This window comes from Cebus imitator, unplaced genomic scaffold (genome assembly GCF_001604975.1).
Source record: "Cebus imitator isolate Cc_AM_T3 unplaced genomic scaffold, Cebus_imitator-1.0 Scaffold289, whole genome shotgun sequence".
NCBI lineage: Eukaryota > Metazoa > Chordata > Mammalia > Primates > Cebidae > Cebus > Cebus imitator.
The window spans coordinates 2,198,906-2,221,370 of NW_016107604.1; the positions used below are offsets into that span (position 1 = coordinate 2,198,906).

The 22,465-nt window shown below is 39.5% G+C and overlaps 1 protein-coding gene across 3 annotated transcripts in view; it reads left to right on the plus strand.

The window, feature by feature from the left end:
- Positions 1–19,561, plus strand: part of MAOB (monoamine oxidase B) — a 113,052-nt gene extending 93,491 nt beyond the window's left edge. For all 3 annotated transcript variants that reach the window (XM_017502061.1, XM_017502062.2, XM_017502064.2), the window contains 7 exons: positions 4,990–5,086; positions 6,128–6,181; positions 7,768–7,825; positions 10,864–10,961; positions 16,656–16,767; positions 17,461–17,523; positions 18,573–19,561. In XM_017502061.1, coding sequence (XP_017357550.1) covers positions 4,990–5,086; positions 6,128–6,181; positions 7,768–7,825; positions 10,864–10,961; positions 16,656–16,767; positions 17,461–17,523; positions 18,573–18,725 — 635 coding nt within the window. In that variant the 3' untranslated portion in view covers positions 18,726–19,561. The remainder of the gene's footprint in view (positions 1–4,989; positions 5,087–6,127; positions 6,182–7,767; positions 7,826–10,863; positions 10,962–16,655; positions 16,768–17,460; positions 17,524–18,572) is intronic.
- Positions 19,562–22,465: the final 2,904 nt, after the last annotated feature.

Here is a 22,465-nt window from a genome sequence, read left to right on the forward strand (position 1 = left end):
AATTATTAAAATATTGTACAAGATTACCATCAGANGCAAATCTGCAGTTAACAACAGAGCCGGAATCATTGTTAGCCAGGTAGGAGAGAGGAGGGGAAGAGGGAATTGGAGAGCATCCTTGTTGAAACATAAATGAATCTGTTGTTTAGGCTTGGGTCTCACCCCCAAATATCATTATGTATGTGCAAGAATTTTAAGATCTGAAAAGAGCCCAAATTTGAAACACTTCTCGTCTCAAGCATTTCAGATAAGGGATACAAATACTCAAGGTGTACTTTAAATATATGTGTGTGAGCATCCCTATATATATGTAGACAGAACTATATATACTGGAAATACATGTTAAATAATATAATAAATATTTTATACAAATGTAACTTTAATTTTAAATAAATATGTTAATATATTTTTCCAAAAACATGTTTTTTTAAAAAACGTCATACATCATACATCTCATATTGAAATTTGCTTTTTCCTGTGAACAATATGCCATGGACATCTCTCCATAGCAGTACGTTTAAATTTACCCCCTTTCAACAACTGAATAAACAGTATCTCATTTTGTGCCTTATCAGAATTTGCCCAAGACATTTGCTGTTGATAGTCATTTTTCTTGTTTCCAACCTTTTGCTATTATACACTATGCTGCAATAAACAGCATCCTCCATATAGCTCTACAGATTTGTATAGGAGCATTTCTTTTTTATAAATGTTCTAGAATGTCAAGTCAATTGATGTGGGTAGACCTGTGAAACTTTTGTTAGGGTTTCTGTCCTCTCACACCCTTGCCAGTTGATTTAAGTTCCATATTTGTCTTCTCTAAATACCATGTTAAAATTTGATTCCCAGTGTTGGAGATGGGGCCTAAAGGCAAGTGTTTGGGTTATGTGGGCAGATCCCTCATGAACATCTTGGTGCCATCCTTCTCCCTGAGTAGTAAGTGAGTTCTTGTTCTGTCAGTTCCCATGAGAGCTGGTTGTTAAAAAGAGCCTGGCACTTCCCTTCCCTCTCTCTTGCCTCCTGTCTCACCAAGTGATCTGCACACACCAGCTTTGCTTCACCTCCAGACATGAGTGGAAACTTCCTGAGGCCTTTAGGAGAAGGAGATGCTGGTGCCATATTTCTTGTACAGCCTATAGAAACATGAGCCAAATAAACCTCTTTCTTTTATATATTACCCAGCCTCAGGTATCCCTTTATAGCAACACCAGCAGAATAAGACACAAGCTTATAATATTTAAAATTTTTCTGTCAATCAGATAAGAGAAATTACCTCATTTTTCTATAATTTGTAATTTTTATCATTAACAAAGTGTCATTTTGTTAATTACCTTTGCTCATTAAAGCTTTTCTTTTCTGTATATGTTGCAGATATTTTCTCCCAGTGAATCAGTTTTTAACAATTTGTTGTATGATGGTTTGCCCCTACTAAATTCTCATATACACATGGATCCTTTCTATTCCACTGATCTTTGTCACGCGGTTCTCAACATTTCTTTGAAGCTCTATTCATTTAAAAATGTAGACATAAACTACCGTTACAGGTATTCCTAAACTATACACAAGTATCTCTGAAAAATTGTATCATTGTAACTATAAAACATATGAAAAGTAGACTTTTTAAAAAGCCTAAATTGAAAAACAAGAATTTCTAGTATTTTCTTCCACGATCTAGATGTGCAATCTAGGTGTACACCCCCACTTTGGAGAGCACAGGTTTATATCATCTAATCGTATTACAGCATTGTATTGTTTAAATATCTGTAGCTTTATAATATGTTTATAGTATGTTATAATATGTCAGGTAGGACATTCCCTTATTATTACTTTTCCTTTAGTTTTGTCCTTCGTAAACTTCTTCAGTTATTCATCCAGATGAATGTTATTATCATCTTGTCAAAGCTGCTGCCTCCACACCCCTACATTACAAAACCTTCTATTGAATTATTTTATTCTAAACATGCCTCTTTGTCACCTCCCAGAGCTACAATGGCTTCTTTTCTCTCTGAAAATGTTACTTAGCACTTTGGGGTAAATTTCTTCTACTACCTGAATTATTGGGTCCCTCCCCATCCCAATGATAGTTTTTCTGGTTTGTTTGTTGTGAATTTGTTTCTGCTTTTGTCTTTGCCTTTATTCTTTAAGAACTTCTTTAAGTGCTTGGATGTCCTTGAATATCTCCCATCTTTTTCTAAGCGTAAGGCCCTACAAAGCTGATGAGATGTTTTGTGTGCATGGGTGTGACTACTGAGCTTTCTATCTGCAAATGGCAGAAATCCCTTCCATGCTGCATAGCTTGTCCTGGCATGAACATGACTTTTCTCTCTGTCACTTGTTCCTTCACCTCCACTAAGCGCACCCACTTGACTCAGACACCAGATTCACTCTGAGAAGGAAGTGTCCAAGGAGCCCCTCCATTGAGAAAGCAGTACTTCCGCCTCAGCCAGCCTGGCGTTCTGTGCTAGTCCTCTCCAGCTAATCCCTACATGATCAGTATGCTCATGCTCTTTGATCAGATCTAGTCCTATTTGTCTCCTCTTTCTCTTGCCTTCTTATGACAGGGGATTCCTAGGATGTTGTATTTTTAAATCTTGAGTTCTTAGACTAAACATTTCTTTTTCACATACTTCAGTCTTTCTCTACGTCTTTTCCTGCCTCAGTACGCCTGAAGGGCATTCAAGCACCCTTCAAGCCAGTGGCTGGTTGGAACATTGATTCTAACAGGTGCACAGTGGGGAGGGACGCAGGAGGAGAGAAAGAGACAAGTTCCCTTTAAAAGGCTTACTGGTGTGTCTGCTCACACACGCGTATGCGCATATGTTGGGAAGGTCCTTTCTATGCTCTTTCTTCCTTATTTTGAAATCTTTTTATTGGGTTTTCTATACAACATTTGCCACTGAGTCTTCCACAACAATTTTGTTCAAATAACCTCAATTTTGTAAGTGAATGATGGAGCAGGAGGAGTGGTACACTGCAGTTATATATTGTTAGAATGTTTCAGACTCTGCCCTAACATTTGCCCCAGTGCCCTGTCACAGTCTTTTGAAATTGCATATACAGTCACACCTCTTTTTATTGAACTTAATTTTATTGCGCTTTAGAGATAATTGCACTTTTTGCAGATTGAAGGTTTGTGGCAACCCTGCATTGAGCAAGTTTATCGGCATCATTTTTCCAACAGCGTGTACTTACTTCATGTCTCTGTGTCACATTTTGGTAATCCTCACAATATTTCAAACTTTCGTTATTATTATATTTGTCATCGTGATCTGTGATCAATGCCCTTTGATATTACTATTGTAATTGTTTTGGAGTGCCATAAACGGCAGCCATATAAGATGGCAAACTTAATTGACAAATGCTGTGTGTATTCTGACTGTTCAATCAACCAATTGTTCCCCCAGATCTCCCTCATATTCTTGGGTATCCCTATTCCCTGAGACACACAGTAATGAAATAAGGCCAATGAGTGACCCTACAGTGGTCTCCCCAGTGTTCAAGTGAAAGGAAGCGTTGTACATCTCTTGCTTTAAATCAAAAGCTAGAAATGATCAAGCTTAGTGAGGAAGGCATATCGAAAGCTGAGATAGGCTGAAAGCTAGGCCTCTTGAGCCAAATATCCAAGTTGTGAATGAAAAAGAAAAATTCTTGAAGGAAATTAAAAGTTGACTCCACTGAACATATGAATGATAAGAAAGTAAAAAAACTTTATTGATATATGGAGAAAGTCTGAATGGCCTGGATAGAGCATCAAACCAGCCGCAGCATTCCTTTAAGCCAAAGCTTAGATCTAGAGCAAAGCCCAATTCTCTTCAACTGAAGTTGAAACAGGTGATGAAGCTGCAGAAGAAAAGTTTGAAGCTAACAGAGTTTGGTTTACGAAGTTTAGGGAAAGAAGCCATCTCCCCATAATATAAAAGCACACGGTTTAAGCAGCAAGGGCTGATGAAGAAGCTGCAGCAAGTTATCCAGAAGTTCTACATAAGAATGTTGACAAAGGTGGCTACATTAAACAACAGGGTTTTGTTTGTTTGTCTGGTTTTGAGATGGAGTCTCGCTCTGTCACCCAGGCTGGAGTGCAGTGGCACAATCTCGGCTCACTGCAACCTCCACCTCTGGGTTTCAAGCAATTCTGCCTCAGCCTCCCAAATAGCTGAGGTTACAGTCATGTGCCACCATGCCCATCTAATATTTGCATTTTTAGTAGAGATGGGATTTCACCATGTTGGCCAGGCTGGTCTTGAACTCCCGACCTCAAGTGATCTGCCCACTTCAGCCTCCCAAAATGCTAGGATTACAGGCATGAGCCACTACACCCAACTGTAAACTCAGTGATGGCTCAGATGGTTGTTAGCTTTTTTAGTAGTAAAGCATGTTTAAATTAAGGTATGTACATATTTTTGACATAAGTCTATTGCACACTTAATAGACTACAGTATAGTGTAGATATAACTTTTATATGCACTGGGAAACCACCAATTTGTGTGGCACAATTTGCTTTATTCACTTTATTGCTGTGATCTGAAATGAAACCCACATTATCTTTGAGGTGTGCCTGTATTTTGTTCAGGAGGGAACTGAGAGAGACACTCTTATCCAGGATGAGCTGAAGTTGTTTTTCAAGTTGTTGATGGGGATTTCCTTTATAGATATTTGGATTTATTCTGATTTCTTATGAAAGAGAAAATGGGGAACCCAAGTATTAACTGCAAGGAAAACCAGATTTAATTAAATGGTGACTTGGATGAATTTCTAATATCATATGCTTTATTCTTTGCAGAGAAGGGTTTACGGTTTGATTTTTTCAGAAAATGGTGGCCACTTAGCCCTCCTTTGACATCAGTTTGGTTTGCCTTCATATATTTGGGGTATAATATGCTATATTTGGCCTTTGGGCTTCTCAAGTTTAAAAACATGTGCTTCATTATAACTGCCCTGGGTAGTTTGATAGAGTGATGAATATGCTCTTCTATTTTGCTGTTCTCTAAGATTACTGTGGAACCATGATTATTGATGGAGAGGAAGCTCCAGTTGCCTACACATTGGATGATACCAAACCTGATGGCAACTATGCTGCCATAATGGGGTAAGGCACAATTATGGTGTTGTGGCTGCTATTCAGTGTTGACAAGGTAATCACATACTATAAACAAATATGCTCCAAACTTTGATAAATGATTTTTTTTAACCCAATGGCATTATTTTTCAAATTCAGCAGTATAAAAATTATTACTGGTTCTTTTCTAAATAATGTCTTCCAATGAATAAATATTTAGATGGAAACAAAATACCAATAACATTTTTAAATTGTTATGTTAATTTTCTATTAGTATTTAGTGTTGGTGGTAGAGATATTTTGGTGACCCATCTTTCATTGAAAGCATGATATAAAGACCTGACTTGGGGTGTTTTACTAAGAGACTTCTTGTGGAGGCTGTGTGGGCATCCATGTTACTTAAGTGGGATGCTAAGATTTCTGAGTCCCATGAAAGATCCAAGACCAGCCTAGTCTTCAGCTTTCCAGGGAAGAACAGCACATGGGAAGGGAAGGCCAGGATGTCCTGACGCAGAGAGATGTTGACCTGGAGCATCCAAAATTGAAATAGGCCCTAGGACAAGTATGAGTTTATCTCAGAGAGACCCAACAGTCAGAACAGGGAGATCAAAGCCAATTGTAAGTTGAAGGCAATCATGGGGCTAGAAATGGAGATGGAATCTAGAAGGTTGGGTGCTAGGGAGACACCATGGTGGAGACAAAACCAAAGAGCAAGGACTGGATGAAATTGAAAAGGCTCAGACATGGCCTTAGGTAGGCATTTGAGGCCCAAGGGTTATTCTTATTGACCACCAACTGGGTGAGGGGAAGTGGGTCAGCCATAGTGTTATCCAAGTCAAAAATTATGGCCAGTCATCTATTTTTAGTCGCTTGACTCCTTGAAGTTAGACAGTGCTCTTCAGTGTCAGAAATTTGACATGAAACTTTGAACGTAAAGTAAGCCAGTATATAGTTTGTTTCTTTTGGTTGACTTTTAACTGTGTAAACTGGGCATCTGTGTAGCTACAGAAATGAGGCTAGGATGAAAGCAACCACTAATTTCTCCCCTTTTTTCTTGTTTATATGTTTTAGATTTATCCTGGCCCACAAAGCCAGAAAATTGGCACGTCTTCCCAAAGAGGAAAGGTAACAAAAGAAGTGCTGCTTCTTTCTTTCCTTTCTTCCTTTCTCCCAACTCCGTCCCTCCCTCCCTTTTCTCCTTCTTTCCTTCTTTTCTACCTACTTGCCTGTCTTTCATTTTCATTTAACTTTGTAACTTACAGACTGCCTAATTATATGTGTATTGCCAATGCTACATGTTTGCTATGTTAATTATAATGTTCTTGTGTAAAAGACATAGTGCCAATAACTTAAGAACCAAAGTATTCAAATTAATATTTGTTGAGTTTATCGTACATAAGAAAGCATGCTAGGGGCTATGGAGAATACAAAAATGGATATAACTCAGGGGCTGAAAATTTACTTGTGAAGAAGATAACCAGATAGACAAATGACTGTGTTGTGGGGAAGTCTGCTGTACATACTATATGAATGATGCATAACAATTATGGAGTATAGGTACAGGGGGACTAGTTTCTCTGGAGGTGGCAATTTCTTCTTGCAATTAGTGTTCACCATTGCCAATTATTTATTCCTACACCATTGCTAATAACCTATTTACCAGGAAAGAGCTCCTGAATTATGTTATCGTGCGTGCTTTCCACTTCCATCGGGTGCTCCTCCATGACCAATGTCACCTCTGCACGTGGCCAGGGCTATAGTGGTCTGCCTGGGCTTCTTACATAAAAATGTCCCCACTAGAATATAAGATCATGAAGGTAGGATGTTTTGTCTGATTGGCTCACTGCTGGGTTTCCAATGCCTGGAACAAATCTTTTCCCACTTTGTCTTTTGATCCTGTTTGTGACTTATTCATTTTATACTACAATAAAATTTTATCTTTTTATGTAGTCAAATTTATCCATTTTAAAACCATCGTTTCTGAATGTCTATCATGCATAGAATAGACTTTCTCATTCCAAGATAATGTTTTAGAAGTCACCCATTCTTCCCTTAGTTTTATGGTCTCACCTATTACATGTAAATCTTTGATCCTTCTGAAATATATTTTGGTGTAAAAAAAAGTAATGAATCATCCAACTGTTTCTTTCATGGGCAGCTATTTGTTCTAGTGCTATTCTATTTAAAAATCTGTCTTTTCCCTGTGGGTTTAAAATGTCCACCTTTATGAATTCTAAATTTGGTTCTACTTCTGTACTTAATTTTATTTCTTTGCTCTTTTTAGCCATTCCTCTGCTTGTGCCAAGTTACTTCATTTGTATAAAAACAAAAAGACAGAAAGAGTGAGAAGGTAGACAGGGAGGGAGAAGAACTTAGTCATTTTCATAGGCATGTTTCATAAACATTTTGTTCATAAACAAAAGAGCTTCTGTATTTAAAATAATAAACTAATATCATAATTCAGTCAATACATCACTTTACTTTCTTAAAAGATTTATCAGCAATCCTGTGTGATTAATATTTGCAACCTCAAAGATTTAATACATCTGAAATGGAACAAAATGCCTTGTTTTAAAACATTAAAATGAAATGTTGGAGTGGAATCTATGGCTCATGGACTCTTTTTTATGAGGGGATAAATGCCTCTTTCCCACTTTTTCTTTCCTTCCCTCCTTTCCTTTATTTTCACTTTAGTTTCTTTTTATTTACAGGTTGAAGAAACTTTGTGAACTCTATGCCAAAGTTCTGGGTTCCCCAGAAGCTCTGGAGGTAAGACTGCTTCCTGACCCTATACTAAAGGAGAGAGACCTTTCTTTGTCCCCAAGGGGCTAGCAGGGATAGGTTGATGCAAATTGGGTCCTGAAGTTCTTGTTTTTCCCGACGTATTTGCAGAGGCATCTACTCAGGACTGGTCAATTTATAAGTGGTTCCAGAGAGTTCAGGCCCTGGCTGTGCTGGTGGCAGGTCAGGGAACTTGTAACATGCTATGGTTTAGGTGGTGCTACATTGCCCCTGAATTCAGAGTTCTTCCTGGAAAAGGACATTGGGCCACTCTGCTTCCAGTTCTGTTAAGGGGGTAAAAGAGGGGAGCATCTACTACCCATAGGGAGATCCTAGATCCCAGCAGCCAGGATGGGGATGAAAAGGGCTTTTTCCCATTTCTGGTGATCTTGTAAAAAGGGCAAAGTCTCACTCATGTATATAAATCTATACCCACCTCATCCCCCACTGTCACACAGTTAAAAAATATGATTACCTGCCCCCATTCCTGCATGGCTCCCTTTCTGCCTTGTTTTACCCTTGAACATGAGAGATGTAAAGAAGACAGGCTATCTGTCTGTCTGCCAGTTGAGTTTTAAGACACCTTTGGAAGTAGCCAGAGGAAACACTGATCTTCAAATGAATCAAATAGAACTCTAAGGTGGCTAAAGGTGGGATGGGGGCAGAGGGCATTTGGTGACAGTCAGAGGGCCCAAAGTACTCATAACAAGTACCCGTAATCACCTCCCTCATCAATATTTAAAATGATGAATCGGTTCTCTCATGACATTCACCAGACTGCTAAATTTTTAATGTTTTGACATAGACTATGTCACCTCTTGAACGTGATCATTAAATCCAATTATCTGTGAAACATTTGAAGACAATGGAGACCAATGTACAAATGAGCAGTTAATGCGTGAGAAAAGTATAATGAGGAAGCTGAGAATGTTTAACTTGTTAAGCCACTTAAATCCAAATCTCTGTAGTATATACCATGGTCTAGTTGAGCAGCTGCATGGCTTAGTCCTATTACCCTAACACTCAGCTTTGGAGTGGCTTGCTTCCTCCTTGTCAAGTTGTTGTGTCTTTGAATTTGTCATTTTGTTGACTATTTTAAAGCAAAATTCTCTCCTCCCTGCTCATCCCACCACTGCAGATCTTCTGTACTTGATATAGGTGAAACACATGCTCTTGATGTTTCTTGGAATTCTTTCTCAGCAAATAAACTAAAACAATTAGGGAAACAATATGAGGAATGTGCTTTGCTTTTTTGTTTTGTTTTGTTATTTGCTTTCATATACCATTTAGCAAGTTTAAATGTAGGCATAGCCCCCAGGCTCAAGGGTATTGAGTTAAGTATCAAAACAAAAAGTATGGCCAGGTGCAGTGGCTCATACCTGTAATCTCAGCACTTTGGGAGGCCGAGGCTGATGGATCATGACGTCAAGAGATTGAGACCATCCTGGCCAATATGGTGAAACCCCGTCTCAACTAAAAATACAAAAAAAATTAGCTGGGCGTGCTGGCAAGCACCTGTAGTCCCAGCCTCTCAGGAGGCTCAGGCAGGCGAATTGCTGGAACCCAGGAAGAGGAGGTTGCAGTGAGCCGAGATGGTGCCACTGCACTCCAGCCTGGCGACAGAGCAAGGCTTCGTCTGAAAAAAAGAAATACAGTATATACTCACTACAAAAGCACTTAACATCTGTTAAAAATTATTAGTTTTTCTGTTTAAAAATGTCATTCAATGGCACAGGTCTGGAGAATAAAGAGTGTGGAGTTAATTTTTTTAAAAAAGCCATTCAAGATATTTCACCCTGGTAGCTATTCAAGCTTTATGAAGTTACATTCTGAGACATTCTCAGGCTAAAGCAGTTTGTAATTGAAGTTCCTCTGACAACTCGTGAGATGGTTGGGAAACATCAGTTGGAGAGGAAAGCATTTGTCCTCATATTTTGAAAAAGTCTGATCATTTTTCATTTGAGAAAGTCTCTTTTTCTGAGAAGGGTGTGGATGATTAATTCCTGATGATAAAAATAAATTGGTCCTGTCCTTGTTTGCTCTTGGTATAGAGAGGGCCACTTGTTTTATTTTCACTTCAGTGTCTATTTTGTGGAAGGAAGAAATTCCTGGGAACAAGAAACAGTGAAAGATAAAGTCCTACCTTTCTTCTGATTGGCTGGAGACAGCCAGAGAAGCTTGCTTAGGAGGTAGATGTAGCCATCAGGTGCTGGGGAAAGTAGCATGGTGATACCACAGAAGACCTGGAGCCACTTAACCCATCAGGCAGAACCTCATAGTCATACTTTGTAAATAGGATGCCTTACAAATGACTGTTCAAAGTCAGCTATGTGATAGCAATTCTTTTAAACAAAATATTTTTCAAAACCTCTTTTTAAAACATCATTTTCTTAAAACTTGCTATGTTGATTTTATCTTTTCAAAGTAATGGTTAATAATGAAGCTTCTGTTTAGTTACTTTAAAAAAGCATTTGACCTTTCCAAAATCTTGGCCAGTTTTGCGTATTCATGGCAAAAACATATTTTTCAGATCAATCGTTGTTTATAAGTACCACCATCAACAGAAGTGCTTGCGTGCCACAAAATCATGTTTGTCTGTTCAGTTTCCCTAAACAAAGCTCACCTCCACCAAACCATGAACCTGATAGTCCTTTTTCTTCAGCAGACATATTTTTCTGCCTTTTTTTTCTTATCCAGCCACACCAGTAAACATAAATCCTTTGAAAAACTTTTCTTGAAACCATTAGGCAGTAAGGCTTTTTAATAGGTAAGACCAAGGTAAAAATGGACATAGACTATCGCGATTTATGAACAATACCTAAGACATGAAGAAACCAAATGAAAAAAAAGATTCTAAAATCTGAATTTCTTAGAAGCTTATTATCAAGGACATTTACCTGCCCAAAGACATATCTTCAAAAATATCAGGATAATGCAACTCTATAGCCTACTAAACTATTGGGTTTATTCTAGGCTAGATAGCTTTCTCTGTGTCTCCTCTAAGCTTTTGTAACTCTGCCTTGCAGCCAGTGCATTATGAAGAGAAGAACTGGTGTGAGGAGCAGTACTCTGGTGGCTGCTACACGACTTACTTCCCCCCTGGGATCATGACTCAATATGGAAGGTAGAGTAAAAGCATGCTAAGCTCTGACTGAAATCCCCTGCACCTGAATCCAAACTCTAAACAGGTTCGGGTAGCTCTTCTCCCTTGGTTCTTATAAATACAAAAAAAAAAAAAAAATCCCACAATTTCCTTTGTGTCTTGTGCATCTTATGAATGAAATTGTTATAATTATACACCATGGTGCTGCTTTCCAATTTTAATTTCTCTGGAAGAGAAATTCCAATCAATATAACCAAAGAAGGTTTCGGCATATGAATAGCATTTTACCCCATTCTTCATGATGTGATTATTATGCATTACATGCCTGTATCAAAACACATCATGTACCCCATAAATATATACACCCACTGTGTACCCATAAAAATTAAAAATCAAAAAAGAGTAGCATTTTAGGCAGTCCAAGGGTTCATCCACAATGTCAGAAGAAGTGTCCTTATACTGACTTAGGACTCAGTAAAACTTCCTCAAATGCCACTGTACAACTGACAACATGGGGACAAAAAAATGATTTCTAGACTGAGCATGAAGAGACTTGGGTTCCAGTCCTGATTCTACCAGTAACCAACTTTGTCATCCCAAACAGGTCACTTCTCCTTTCTGAACCTCACTTTCTTAGCAAGTGGATGGGAAAGCACAAAATGATGAACAGTGAGCAATAATTAGTATGTTCAAGAAAGTATGAGGTTTTTTTATCCTAATCCTTACATGCTGGGAAGTGTGAGTTATTTTTTAACACCCTTATTGAGACATAATTCACATACCATACAATTCACCTATTCAAAAAGGTGCATAGTTCAATAGCTTTTAGCATTCACAGCATTATACTTCCAAGTATATTGTTGTTTAGTTTATTTGATGACAACAAATGAACTAATAATATAGCAATAATTTAATGGCTATTATAGTATTACTAAACCAAGCAAAAATTTAATGCCAAGAGCTTGATCTAAAGAGAATGAGAAATATAGAATAGTGAGTCAAAGACTGTTGCAGCAAACAGAGGGGGTAAGTGGAAATGGCTAATCAATCTGTCCATGAAAACTGATCAAATAAGGATTAAGACCTGCTTATCAGAAGATACATAATAACTTTGGTTAGCACTTTCTTTACCTGCTTGAAGATGGCAAAATATTATCCAAGAGAACATCCTGAGGCCAAAGGGCAGCACCTGATAAGCTGCTGGGTCATTAAGTTAATTTTTAGATATGCTGAGTGTATTAGTCTGTTTTCACACTGCTGATAAAGACATACCCAAGACTGGGCAATTTACAAAAGAAAGAGGTTTATTGGACTTACAGTTCCACATGGCTGGGGAAACTTCACAATCATGGTGAAGGCAAAAAGGAGCAAGTCACATCTTATGTCTATGGCAGCAGGCAAAGAGAGAGCTTGTGCAAAGAAGCTCCCATTTTTAAAACCATCAGATCTTGTGAGACCCATTCGTTATCACGAGAACAGCACGGGAAAGACCCACCCCCATGATTCAATCATCTCCCACCGGGCCCCTCCCACAACGTGTGGGAATTATGGGAGCTACAAGATGAAATCTGGGTGGGGACACAGAGCCAAACCATATCAATGAGTTTAGAATATGTCAATGGTATTTGTTTCATTATGCGTTTATTGGCTAAGTGCCAACCATTTGCCAAACACTGTGCTGAAAACTTTAATACCAAAGACGCCCTCCCTGCTAAGAAGGAGCTGACAGTGTTGAGGGCCAGGATGGTGATGGGGAGAGGACGTAACATCAAAAATTGACTCTAAAGTACTGACATATGTCCCTGGAAGGGTATAAGGATAAAAGAGGGCATTACTGTATCACCACTCAGAATGTTACCACTGAGGTAAATGCTCTAATACAGGGGCATAGCAATAACACTGGGACACATAGAGGCACAGGCTAGCCTTACTTAGAGAAATCTGGGAAGGCTTCATAATGCATATACCACCTGAGGGTTGCAGGAGGCAGAGAAAGGCTATTGGGGATTCAGTCTAGGCAGACAGAATGGTATGAGCAAAACACTAGGATCCCACAGGTTTCTGGAAGGTCAGGGGAAGAGCTTTGCATGGATCATGTATTAGGCCATTCTCGCATTGCTTCAAATAAATATCTGGATCTGGGTAACTTATAAAGAAAAGAGGTTTAATCGGCTCACAGTTCTGCAGGCTATACAAGCATAGTGCTGGCATCTGCTCAGTTCCTGGTGAAGCTTCAGGATGCTCACAATCACGGCAGACGGCAAACTGAGAACAGGCAAGTCACATGGCGAAAGCAGGAGCAAGCAAGTGTTGGGGGGAGAGGTGCCATGCACTTTTATGTGACCAGATCTCGTGAGAACTCACTATCATGAAGACAGACCAAGCCATGAGGGATCTGCCCTCATGATCCAAACACCTCCCACCAGGCCCCACTTCAGGTGTTGGGGATTACAATTCTACATGAGATTTGGGCGGGGACAAATATCAAAACTATATCAGATAGGCTATGGGTGATAAGGACAGAATGAAGAATCATACCAAAAGGGGAGCAAGGACCCTTTGCCCTATATGACACATTCAGGAATGCAAAACTTGATATTGCAACAGAGAATAGCAATCACTGCATTAGTTTTGTTTTTGGCTTTGTTTTAAATCGGAAGTGTGATATGATTAGATTTCTGACCACAGAGTAGTAATTTTATGCTCAATTTCATAAAGAGTGTCAGGAAAATACCTTTTGGTTTGGGGAGCAAAGAGGACACTTACCTGAACTGGCCTGATCCTGATCACCTGAAAGAAGCAAGATAAATCCCATTGTATCTGGCACTGGTGGTGATACAGTAGTGCCCTCTTTTATCTTTATTCCTTCCCAGGGACATATATCAGGCTTCCTATAATTACCTTCAATTTGTAGGGTAGAAACTAAGGCACAGCATAGCTTAATGTAACTCCCAGCTTGAACAGAGACTACCTGCCCAGACAACTTCCCTTGACACTTCAGGGCCATGGCATTTACGATATTGCAGTACGTTTTATATTTAGGGCCCTGAAAGTTCACAGTAAATGTTCTGCCTCCAGAAGAAAGAGAGAAGACAGAATCAACAGTATAACTTTAGTAAATAATTAAATACACATTTATTAAGGAAATTTTCTTCTGGACAGAGTAAAAAAATGATTGCAGTGACTATGCAGTAAAACTCATAAGCCACAAGAAATCTATGTGTTCTCCTTTATGATGTCCTATATGTTTTGTAAATATATACTGTCTGTTCACTCACCTGCAAAAGAAGGGGCAAGTATTTTTCTTGTCTGGTTATTGGACTATATTTTCCCTTAAAGAAACATAATTTCCAAATGACAAGTGAAGGGAAACTATCTCTTCCTTTAAAATTAATTATTGGCTTTTACATATTCTGATTGTTAGTACGATTAGTTCTCTAAGCCTTTTTACTGCTTCCAATATTTCATTCTAGGGTCTAGCCAAGCCTCCCAGAGATCTCCAACTGGGGTTAGTTTTCTCCATTTGAAAAAAAAATGTAAATATGCAGTGAAAAACAGCATTGTTTAATCAACATGGTGAAAGTTAATCCACCTTCTTTTGCAGGAAGGGTTCCTTCCTGAATACCTTAGGCTCTGAATAGTTACTGATTTATTTCATGTGTTGTCATCAACATACTAAGCCAGATGTTCCTCAAAATATGATTGGGTTATATCCCAATAAACCCATCATAAATTGAAAATATTATACATGGAAAATCTGCTTAATACAACTAACCTACTGAATATCATATTTTAGCCTAGCTACCTTAAACATACTCAGAACACTTACATTAGCCTACAGTTGGGCAAAATAATCTAACAGAAAATGTATTTTATAATAGAGGGTTGAATATCTCATGTCATGTATTAAATACAGTATTGAAAGTGAAAGACAGAATGGTTGTATGGGTATTTGAAGTATGGTTTCTACTGAATGTATATTGCTTTAACATCATCATAAAATTACAAATTATAAGTTGGAGACCATCTGCATTCTATATAATATATCTCCTTATATTTTCTTCTCCTATGTTTGATGATGTAATTAGAGCAGGTGAAAGAAAACACACCGATGCAAGCCAGCTCGTTTGGTTTTCTAATAAAAGGCCCAGTGGTGTACAGTGTTGACTAAGATGGAGCATGGGTGTTAGCTCTTGACATCACTTATCAGATATAAGAGAATCCTGGGACAGGATGAATAGTGCATGTTGATGGTGCTTTCCTTATGGTATTTTTCTCAGAGAAACAACGAACTGCCCCTCTTACAGGCCATGTGCTGTGACATTTCAGTCCCTTGTATAGCATGTTGGCACTCTACTATTAAATATTATAGGGTGATGATACACCAGGCAAAGAATATAAGATAAAAACATAGACTTTGACATCTGGTAGTGATGGTTCAAATTCTGGCTTTGTTATTTTCTAGGAGTGTGGCTCTTGGCATATCACTGAACATTTCTCCAAGACTCAGCTTCCTCGTGTGAAAAATGATATAATGATAATAGTAGCTATGTCACAGAGTTCTTTAAAAGATTGAAGAAACAGTGCAGTATAGGGAGGAAGTAAAACTAAGTGTGAAGACTGTAGGTTCTAGAGTCAGATTGCCTGAGTTCAGATACCAACTCTGCCCCTTACTAGCTGTGACCAAGAGCAAATCATTTTGTCTTTGTTGCTGGTTGGGTTCCAGGAAGCAGATCCTGAAACAACAATTAGCTGACAGGATGTATATTAAGGCATGCCCTTAGGATTGGCACCTGTGAAAGAGAGAAGGCAGCAGGAGTGGGCATAGGGAGAAGTTAGGCTGTAATGCAGTTCCAGTGAAGGCCTCAGCTGACCCCAGAGGGAGTTCCCGAACTAGAATGACCCTTCAGAGTGGTCTCAAGTTGGAACTTGGGAATCAGGTATTTACAGCCCATGATGACCAGTCACTGGGTGCACCTGCTGCTGGAAGGAGGCGTGACCTAGGTGATTTTTCAGCAAGGCAATTTCCAAAGAGGGCTGACATCGGTAGGCTGGGAATAAGTCTTTCATTCTTGAAGGGGGCCTGTGTGGTTCATCACAGTGTCCACCACAGTCTACTTCCATATTCTCATCTGCGAAATCGGGATAATAATAGTACCGACCTCATCAGTACAGGCAAGTGTTCAAGGAATAGCAGTTAAGGAGCCATAATCAGACTTACAGATTTGTTAAATGTTACTGATGGAAAGGGTCTTATAAATCAGTGGCTCATTCCCTGTAAGAGGCGAGGAAGCCAGAGTTCAATGAGAGGAAGTGATTTGCCATGTTCACTAGTGGAATAACCAGGTGGGGAATTGGGGGCATGTATCGCCTTGCCCAGAGCTAGTGAGCCATAAAGGGAGCCATATGACTGGGCTTATACGGTCCCACACTTCATGTTGATGAAGCAAATAAATAATTTACCTCCATCAATGTCAGCTCCTTCACTTGCAACTCTTGGTGCAGGAGTGAACTTTGGTTTTTATTCCATTTTGTTTCTGACAAGGATCATGCAGGAGCTGGAGGAACCACATAAACAAACATTATTCCAAAATTGCCAATGTCCTTCTTGATTGTTCAGAATCTGAGGAAGCTGATCAGCCTCGGTCTTTGTGGGAAAGCTTTTCTCTGACTCTCTGAGACTGACCACTTGTGCCTCTTTGCTTTTGTTCCAAGGGTTCTACGCCAGCCAGTGGACAGGATTTACTTCGCAGGCACTGAGACTGCCACACACTGGAGCGGCTACATGGAGGGGGCTGTAGAGGCCGGGGAGAGAGCGGCCCGAGAGGTAGGGCCTGGGGTCACAGATTATGGGGAAGGAGGAAACTCATGGTCCTAATATGTAGGTCAAAGATATCTGAAAGCCTGGAGATTAACTCTCCAGTAACCCCCAACTCAAGACCCATAAAATACCATCTTAACAGTTGTCTCAGGTGAAGTGAACACTTTAGCCCGAAGTCATAATGAAAATACCTAACATGTCACCGAAGGTGAAAAGAGTTCATGGAGCAAATGATCAACCTGACTATACTTGAAAGATAACCCAGGTCTGATCTTCCAGGACCAAACATGCTTCTATTTAGGACTCAAAATTCAATTCATTTCACAGGAAAGATTTTTGTGACAGTTCCTCTGATCTCATCCCTATTTGAGGTGTGTTCACAACTATTAAAATTTATGCACTGCCACGTGTGTACCTATGCAACAATCTTGCATGTTCTTCACATGTACCCCAAAATCTAAAATGCAATAAAATAAATGGGAAAAAAAATTTATGGTAAGCCTAATGATTGCAACCTCGTATACTAGAATGGAAAGACATTTTGGTGCCTTTTAAAGGTTGAGTGGAGTGTTCTGGCCTTTACCATGGTGTTTTTGATGGATATCTCAAGAGACTGTTACTTAGTCCTTTATTTAGAGAACAGATTAGAAGAAAGATGGTGTCACTTTTGCTCTTTGCCAACATGCTCTTTCATTTCAGATTCTGCATGCTATGGGGAAGATTCCAGAGGATGAAATCTGGCAGTCGGAACCAGAGTCTGTGGTAGGCTATGTTTTATTTCATGAATTTAGATGTCTTTTCTCTAAAACCCATTATTTGCAAGAAGAGCACACTTGTCTATATTCACATATACCTTTTCCTAAGTGATTCAACTAAGTGATTTACCTAAGTGATTTAAAAATGAATGTTTAAATAAGTATTGTGGGTTAGGGCAGAGGTGAGAGATTTAGACAAACTTTGATAAATTTGTAGGTGCCACATTCATTACGGATTATTAGGAAAAAATATTTTTTGATGAGGAGGGAGACATTTCTCAGAGAGTTCTAAAAATAATAACTCAATAAATGCCTGTTGAATAAATATCTAGCCTGGTGATTCTCAACAAGAGGTAGGAAAAGAAAGGAAAGTGTGTTAGCATCTCCCGTCCAGGGACAAACAGATGGAATGAAATGGAGAATATTGAGATTGAGATTTTATTTTTAATATACTTATCATTCTGGCAATAAAATCCTAGGAAGTTTTCCTGGCTGGAACGAGGGATGCATAGAAGTTAGAGTGAAAACACACTGCAGAGAATAAGGTCAAAAAGGTTAAAGTTATTGCTCTATCCTTTTAAGTGTGAAGTCAAAGAAAATAGGCCCGCCACTCCAAAGTCATTCTCTTAGTGCTTCTGCTAGGAATGGGATTGTAGGCTGTGGGGACCATGGATTCATTTACTAACAAGTATTTATGGCACACGTGTTCTGTATCAGCCATTGCGGTAAATGCACAACAGCATTTTAGTGGAGCTCAGCATCTGGTGGAGAATGCAAATGATAATCAAAAAGTACAGAACAGTGAAGAAGGCATGCTGAGAAAAAAAAATGCAAAAGGAGAAGGTCATCCTAGGCTGGGGGCCCAGGAAATAAAGCCTCCCTGAGGAAGTGAAGGGTCCAGTGAGGAAGACAGGGTAAACAGTATAAGCAGAGGGTACATTGGGTTTAATGGCCTAGAGGTTGGCAAGAATGGGTCATGTTCAGAGAGCTGGAGGAAGTACAGACTTTCTAAAGTGCACAAGCCCTGTACTAACACCCAGTGTTCTCTGAACCCAGGATGTCCCTGCGCAACCCATCACCACGACCTTCTTCGAGCGACATTTGCCCTCCGTGCCAGGCCTGCTCAGGCTGATTGGATTGACCACCATCTTTTCAGCAATGGCCCTTGGCTTCCTGGCCCACAAAAGGGGGCTACTCGTGCGAGTCTAAAGAGAGAGGGTGTCTGTAATCAGACTCTCTTCATACTGTCTTTGGGGTATGGGTTTGCGGAAGGAGTTGCAGTCAAGTTCCATGAAGACAAATAATGTGGAGTGAGTCGGGGAGCGTGAAGATAAGTCCAACTCTGACTGTAAAATACATGGTATCTCTTTCTCCATTGTGGCCCCTGCTTAGTGTCCCTTACCTGGCTTATTGTTCTGTATTGCCCTTGGAACCTTTAGAATAGTTAAATCGGCTTGTTTAAGGTTCTTGCTGCCCGGCAACACACCTTGCCCATGCATAAGCAATGAGTTTTTTCCTACCACTGTGGCTTTGTGCTTGTCCTTCCTCTTACCTGCAATAGCCTCACCTTCCAAAGTTCTTTGCATTTGTCCTTAGAATACTGTATTGTTACAGCTGAAAGACATTAAAGACCATTTAGTCCTCACCTTCTGTTTTAGAGTTGAGCAAACTGAAGCCGACAGAGATGGAACTTAATGACCTAAGAGCCACAATAAGCCACTGGTATCTGGAGAACTAGAACACAAATCCAATGTTTTTCCCACCTCCCTGAATGTATTCCCCAATTACCCTCCTTTGCTCCCTGTGGTAGTCACTGATGGTGTCCCCTTGTGTGGGTTTACTCTGTACTAAGTTGTCTTACACTACTCAAATGCTACTCAGTATATAGCCGTAAGCCTTACTGTTTTGTGCAGTGTGTCTCCAGCTGATTTTAACTTTTTGATGGTAGAAAGTTTATCTCTTCTTCCTTTTGTATCCTCCATTGTATCTTCATATAAACTACAGTACACACTTGGGTAATTAAAAATAAAAGGTGGTTAACCATATCTGCTGTCCTTTCTTTTTGGGTAATGACTTTCAAGCTTTGGACAGATCAAGTCAAGATCCAGTATTAGGTATATAATTGTGACTTTAAAGCATTTAGTCAAAATTTCCTTGAAGCCTGGATGATGCATGCATTTTAATTGCATAATCCATCATGGGTGGCATGTATGTGAGTATGTTGTAAATGATTTATAATGATATGGTAAGAATACTAAAAGATACAGTTCCTTGCCTTCACTACTCCAAAAAATACCTGTCAAAATAAATGACGTATTAATAAGCAAGATGCTTAAACTATTAAGATAATGACAATATTTCAGTTGACATTTCATATTCTTTCTTGGTGCAAAGCCGTTTACTAGGTACAGTCATTAATTTAAAACTACAGTTTAGCAGTGCATTAAATCCTATTTGGACTATTTTTTCAATGATATCATAATCTCAAAGCACTCATGCCTCTAGACTCCCATAGTCAGTTTCCATAGGGATGTCTTTTAAATCCATAAATGGCCATTCTTATACTCTTCTTTAAAAAATGAAGTTTATTCTTAGCACAATAATGAACACAAATTTATTGGCTCATGATTGTGGAGGCTGAGAAGTCCAAGATCAAGGAACCGTCATCTTTGAGGACCTTTATGCTGTGTGGCAGAAGGCATCACATGGGTGAGAGAAAGCAAGAAAAAGAGGGCTAAAGTCATCCGTTTATAGGGAATCCACTCCTGTGATAAGAAACCCACTGCCACGATAATAGTATTAACACATTTATGAAAATGGCGCCTTTATGATCCAAACATCTTTCATTATTAGTTCTCACCTTCCAACACCACTGGACTGGAGATCAAAGTTCCAACACATGAACTTTGGGAGATACATTCAATCCATAGCAGAGACTAAATGAGAAAATTCAAGAACCCACCAAGATTTTCTTTGTAATCATTTTTTTAAAACTGTCTAAAAATGTACATAGCATGGGGAAGTCTTCTTGAGCATCTTTTCCAAAAAGTCTCCCTAAAAATTGATCATATGGCTAACTATAATGCATCTGTTATCAAAGAGTCAATGGCTGGCCACAGTGGCTCACACTTGTAATCCTATCGCTTTGGGAGGCTGAGGCAAGCAGATCGCTTGAGCTCAGTAGACCAGCCTAGGCAACATGGTGAAATCCTATCTCTACAAAAAATGAAAAAATTTGTTGGGCATGGTGGTGCATGCCTGTAGTCCCAACTACTGGGGAGGCTGAGGCAGGAAATTGCTTGAACCTGAGAGGCGAAGGTTGCAGTGAGCTGAGATCACACTACTGCACTCCAGCCTGGGCAACAGAGTGAGACTGTCTCAAAAAAAAAGGAATCGCCTTCTCCAAAAATCTCCTGGATCACTCATTCTCCAGCAGAGTGAGGAGGGCCTTTTTTTTTGTTTTCCCAATGTCACATACATTGACCTCTTGTCCTGTGCTGACAGCATAATATTGCCATTGTGTCATCTTGTTAAGTTACATGATTTGACTGAGGTGCTGTTTCTGGGTTTTGGGGTTCAGGGGAGCCCTCAGTTCCCCTGAGACGTTGTTTTTCCAGGTTCTTGGTCTATCATTCCCCTAAGAATGGGAGAAGAGACCATGGCACAGTGCACAGTAAATGCCGGACTCAGAAGTGTTTGTAGAAAGTGATTTATTTAAGCAGAGAAAGAGAAACAGGAGGAGAGAGAAAGAAAAAGCTGACTCTCACAGTGAGAGAATCCAGAAAGATGGAATCCAGGAGAGGAAAGCAGCTTCCACACTGAGTGGAAGGGAATAGAGAGAAATGGAGTTTAGGAGGGGAAGACATGCTTCCACAAGAGAGTGTGGAAGGGGATTCCAGAGGGAAAATCCAGGAGAGAGAAAGATGGCTTCCACGAGGGTGGAAGGGGATCCAAACATGGAGTCTGAAGGGATGTGGAAGAAGGGGACTTTTAACCTGGGAGGAACCCCCACCTTCTCCGAGACCCCCTGGCCAACGAAAAGAGTTCCCTTAAAATTCTGCTGGAGTGATCGACTTTTGACCCTTTCCCGTGCGTGAAAATCAAAACAAAGACTGTTAAATCTCCCAGATGGAGAGAGATGGGAGAGGGGCATGGCACTGGGAAGTTCTCGCCCTTAAAACTGCGCCCCCTTGTGGACCCGGAAAGAGAACATTCCCTCAGTGCCAAGTTCATTAATATCAGTTACCAAGGTGAGACCTGAGATAGACAAAAATAGAAAACGTCAAAGGAAAGATCTAAAAAATATATGTTTTTTTTTCTGTTGTAACCCCTCACCAGTTTTGAGGATCTAAAAGGAATGGAGAGGGTTTTAAGAGATCTCTTTAGAGAGAGCTGCCTTCTCCCAGCCTACCCAATTTTAGGAAGTCTGGTCATGTAAGAAGTAAATTCAACCATTTTCAATATAGGTTTTCTGTTACAGCCCAAAACATCCTAAAACATCCACCTCACTTGACAAAATTTTAAGACCGTCTTATAAGACTGCCTTTAGATAATAATAATGCTTATTAATTATATTATTATAACAACAGTTGCTTTCATTAAACATTAATTACAAGATGCTATACATCATCTTATTTTATCCTGATTCCACTCCCATCACTTCCGTTTTCCACATAAAGAGTCTGAGTCTCAGAGACAAAGCAAAGGTCCCATAACCAGTGAGAGATGTAGATGGCCTTCAAAGCCAGATGAGAGTTGCTCTAAACCTCTGTGTGTTCTTTTCACTGTCTCTACTCCCTGGGCCAGCCTTATAAGATTACTTATCCAGAACACCTAGCACCTGATCTTTCTAAATTATTGCTATCTCCAAAACTTAGGTATTTTTTATCCAAAACATATTTTTATTTGCTTCTACCACCTAATATGGCCCCAATATCTCCTGGATATGG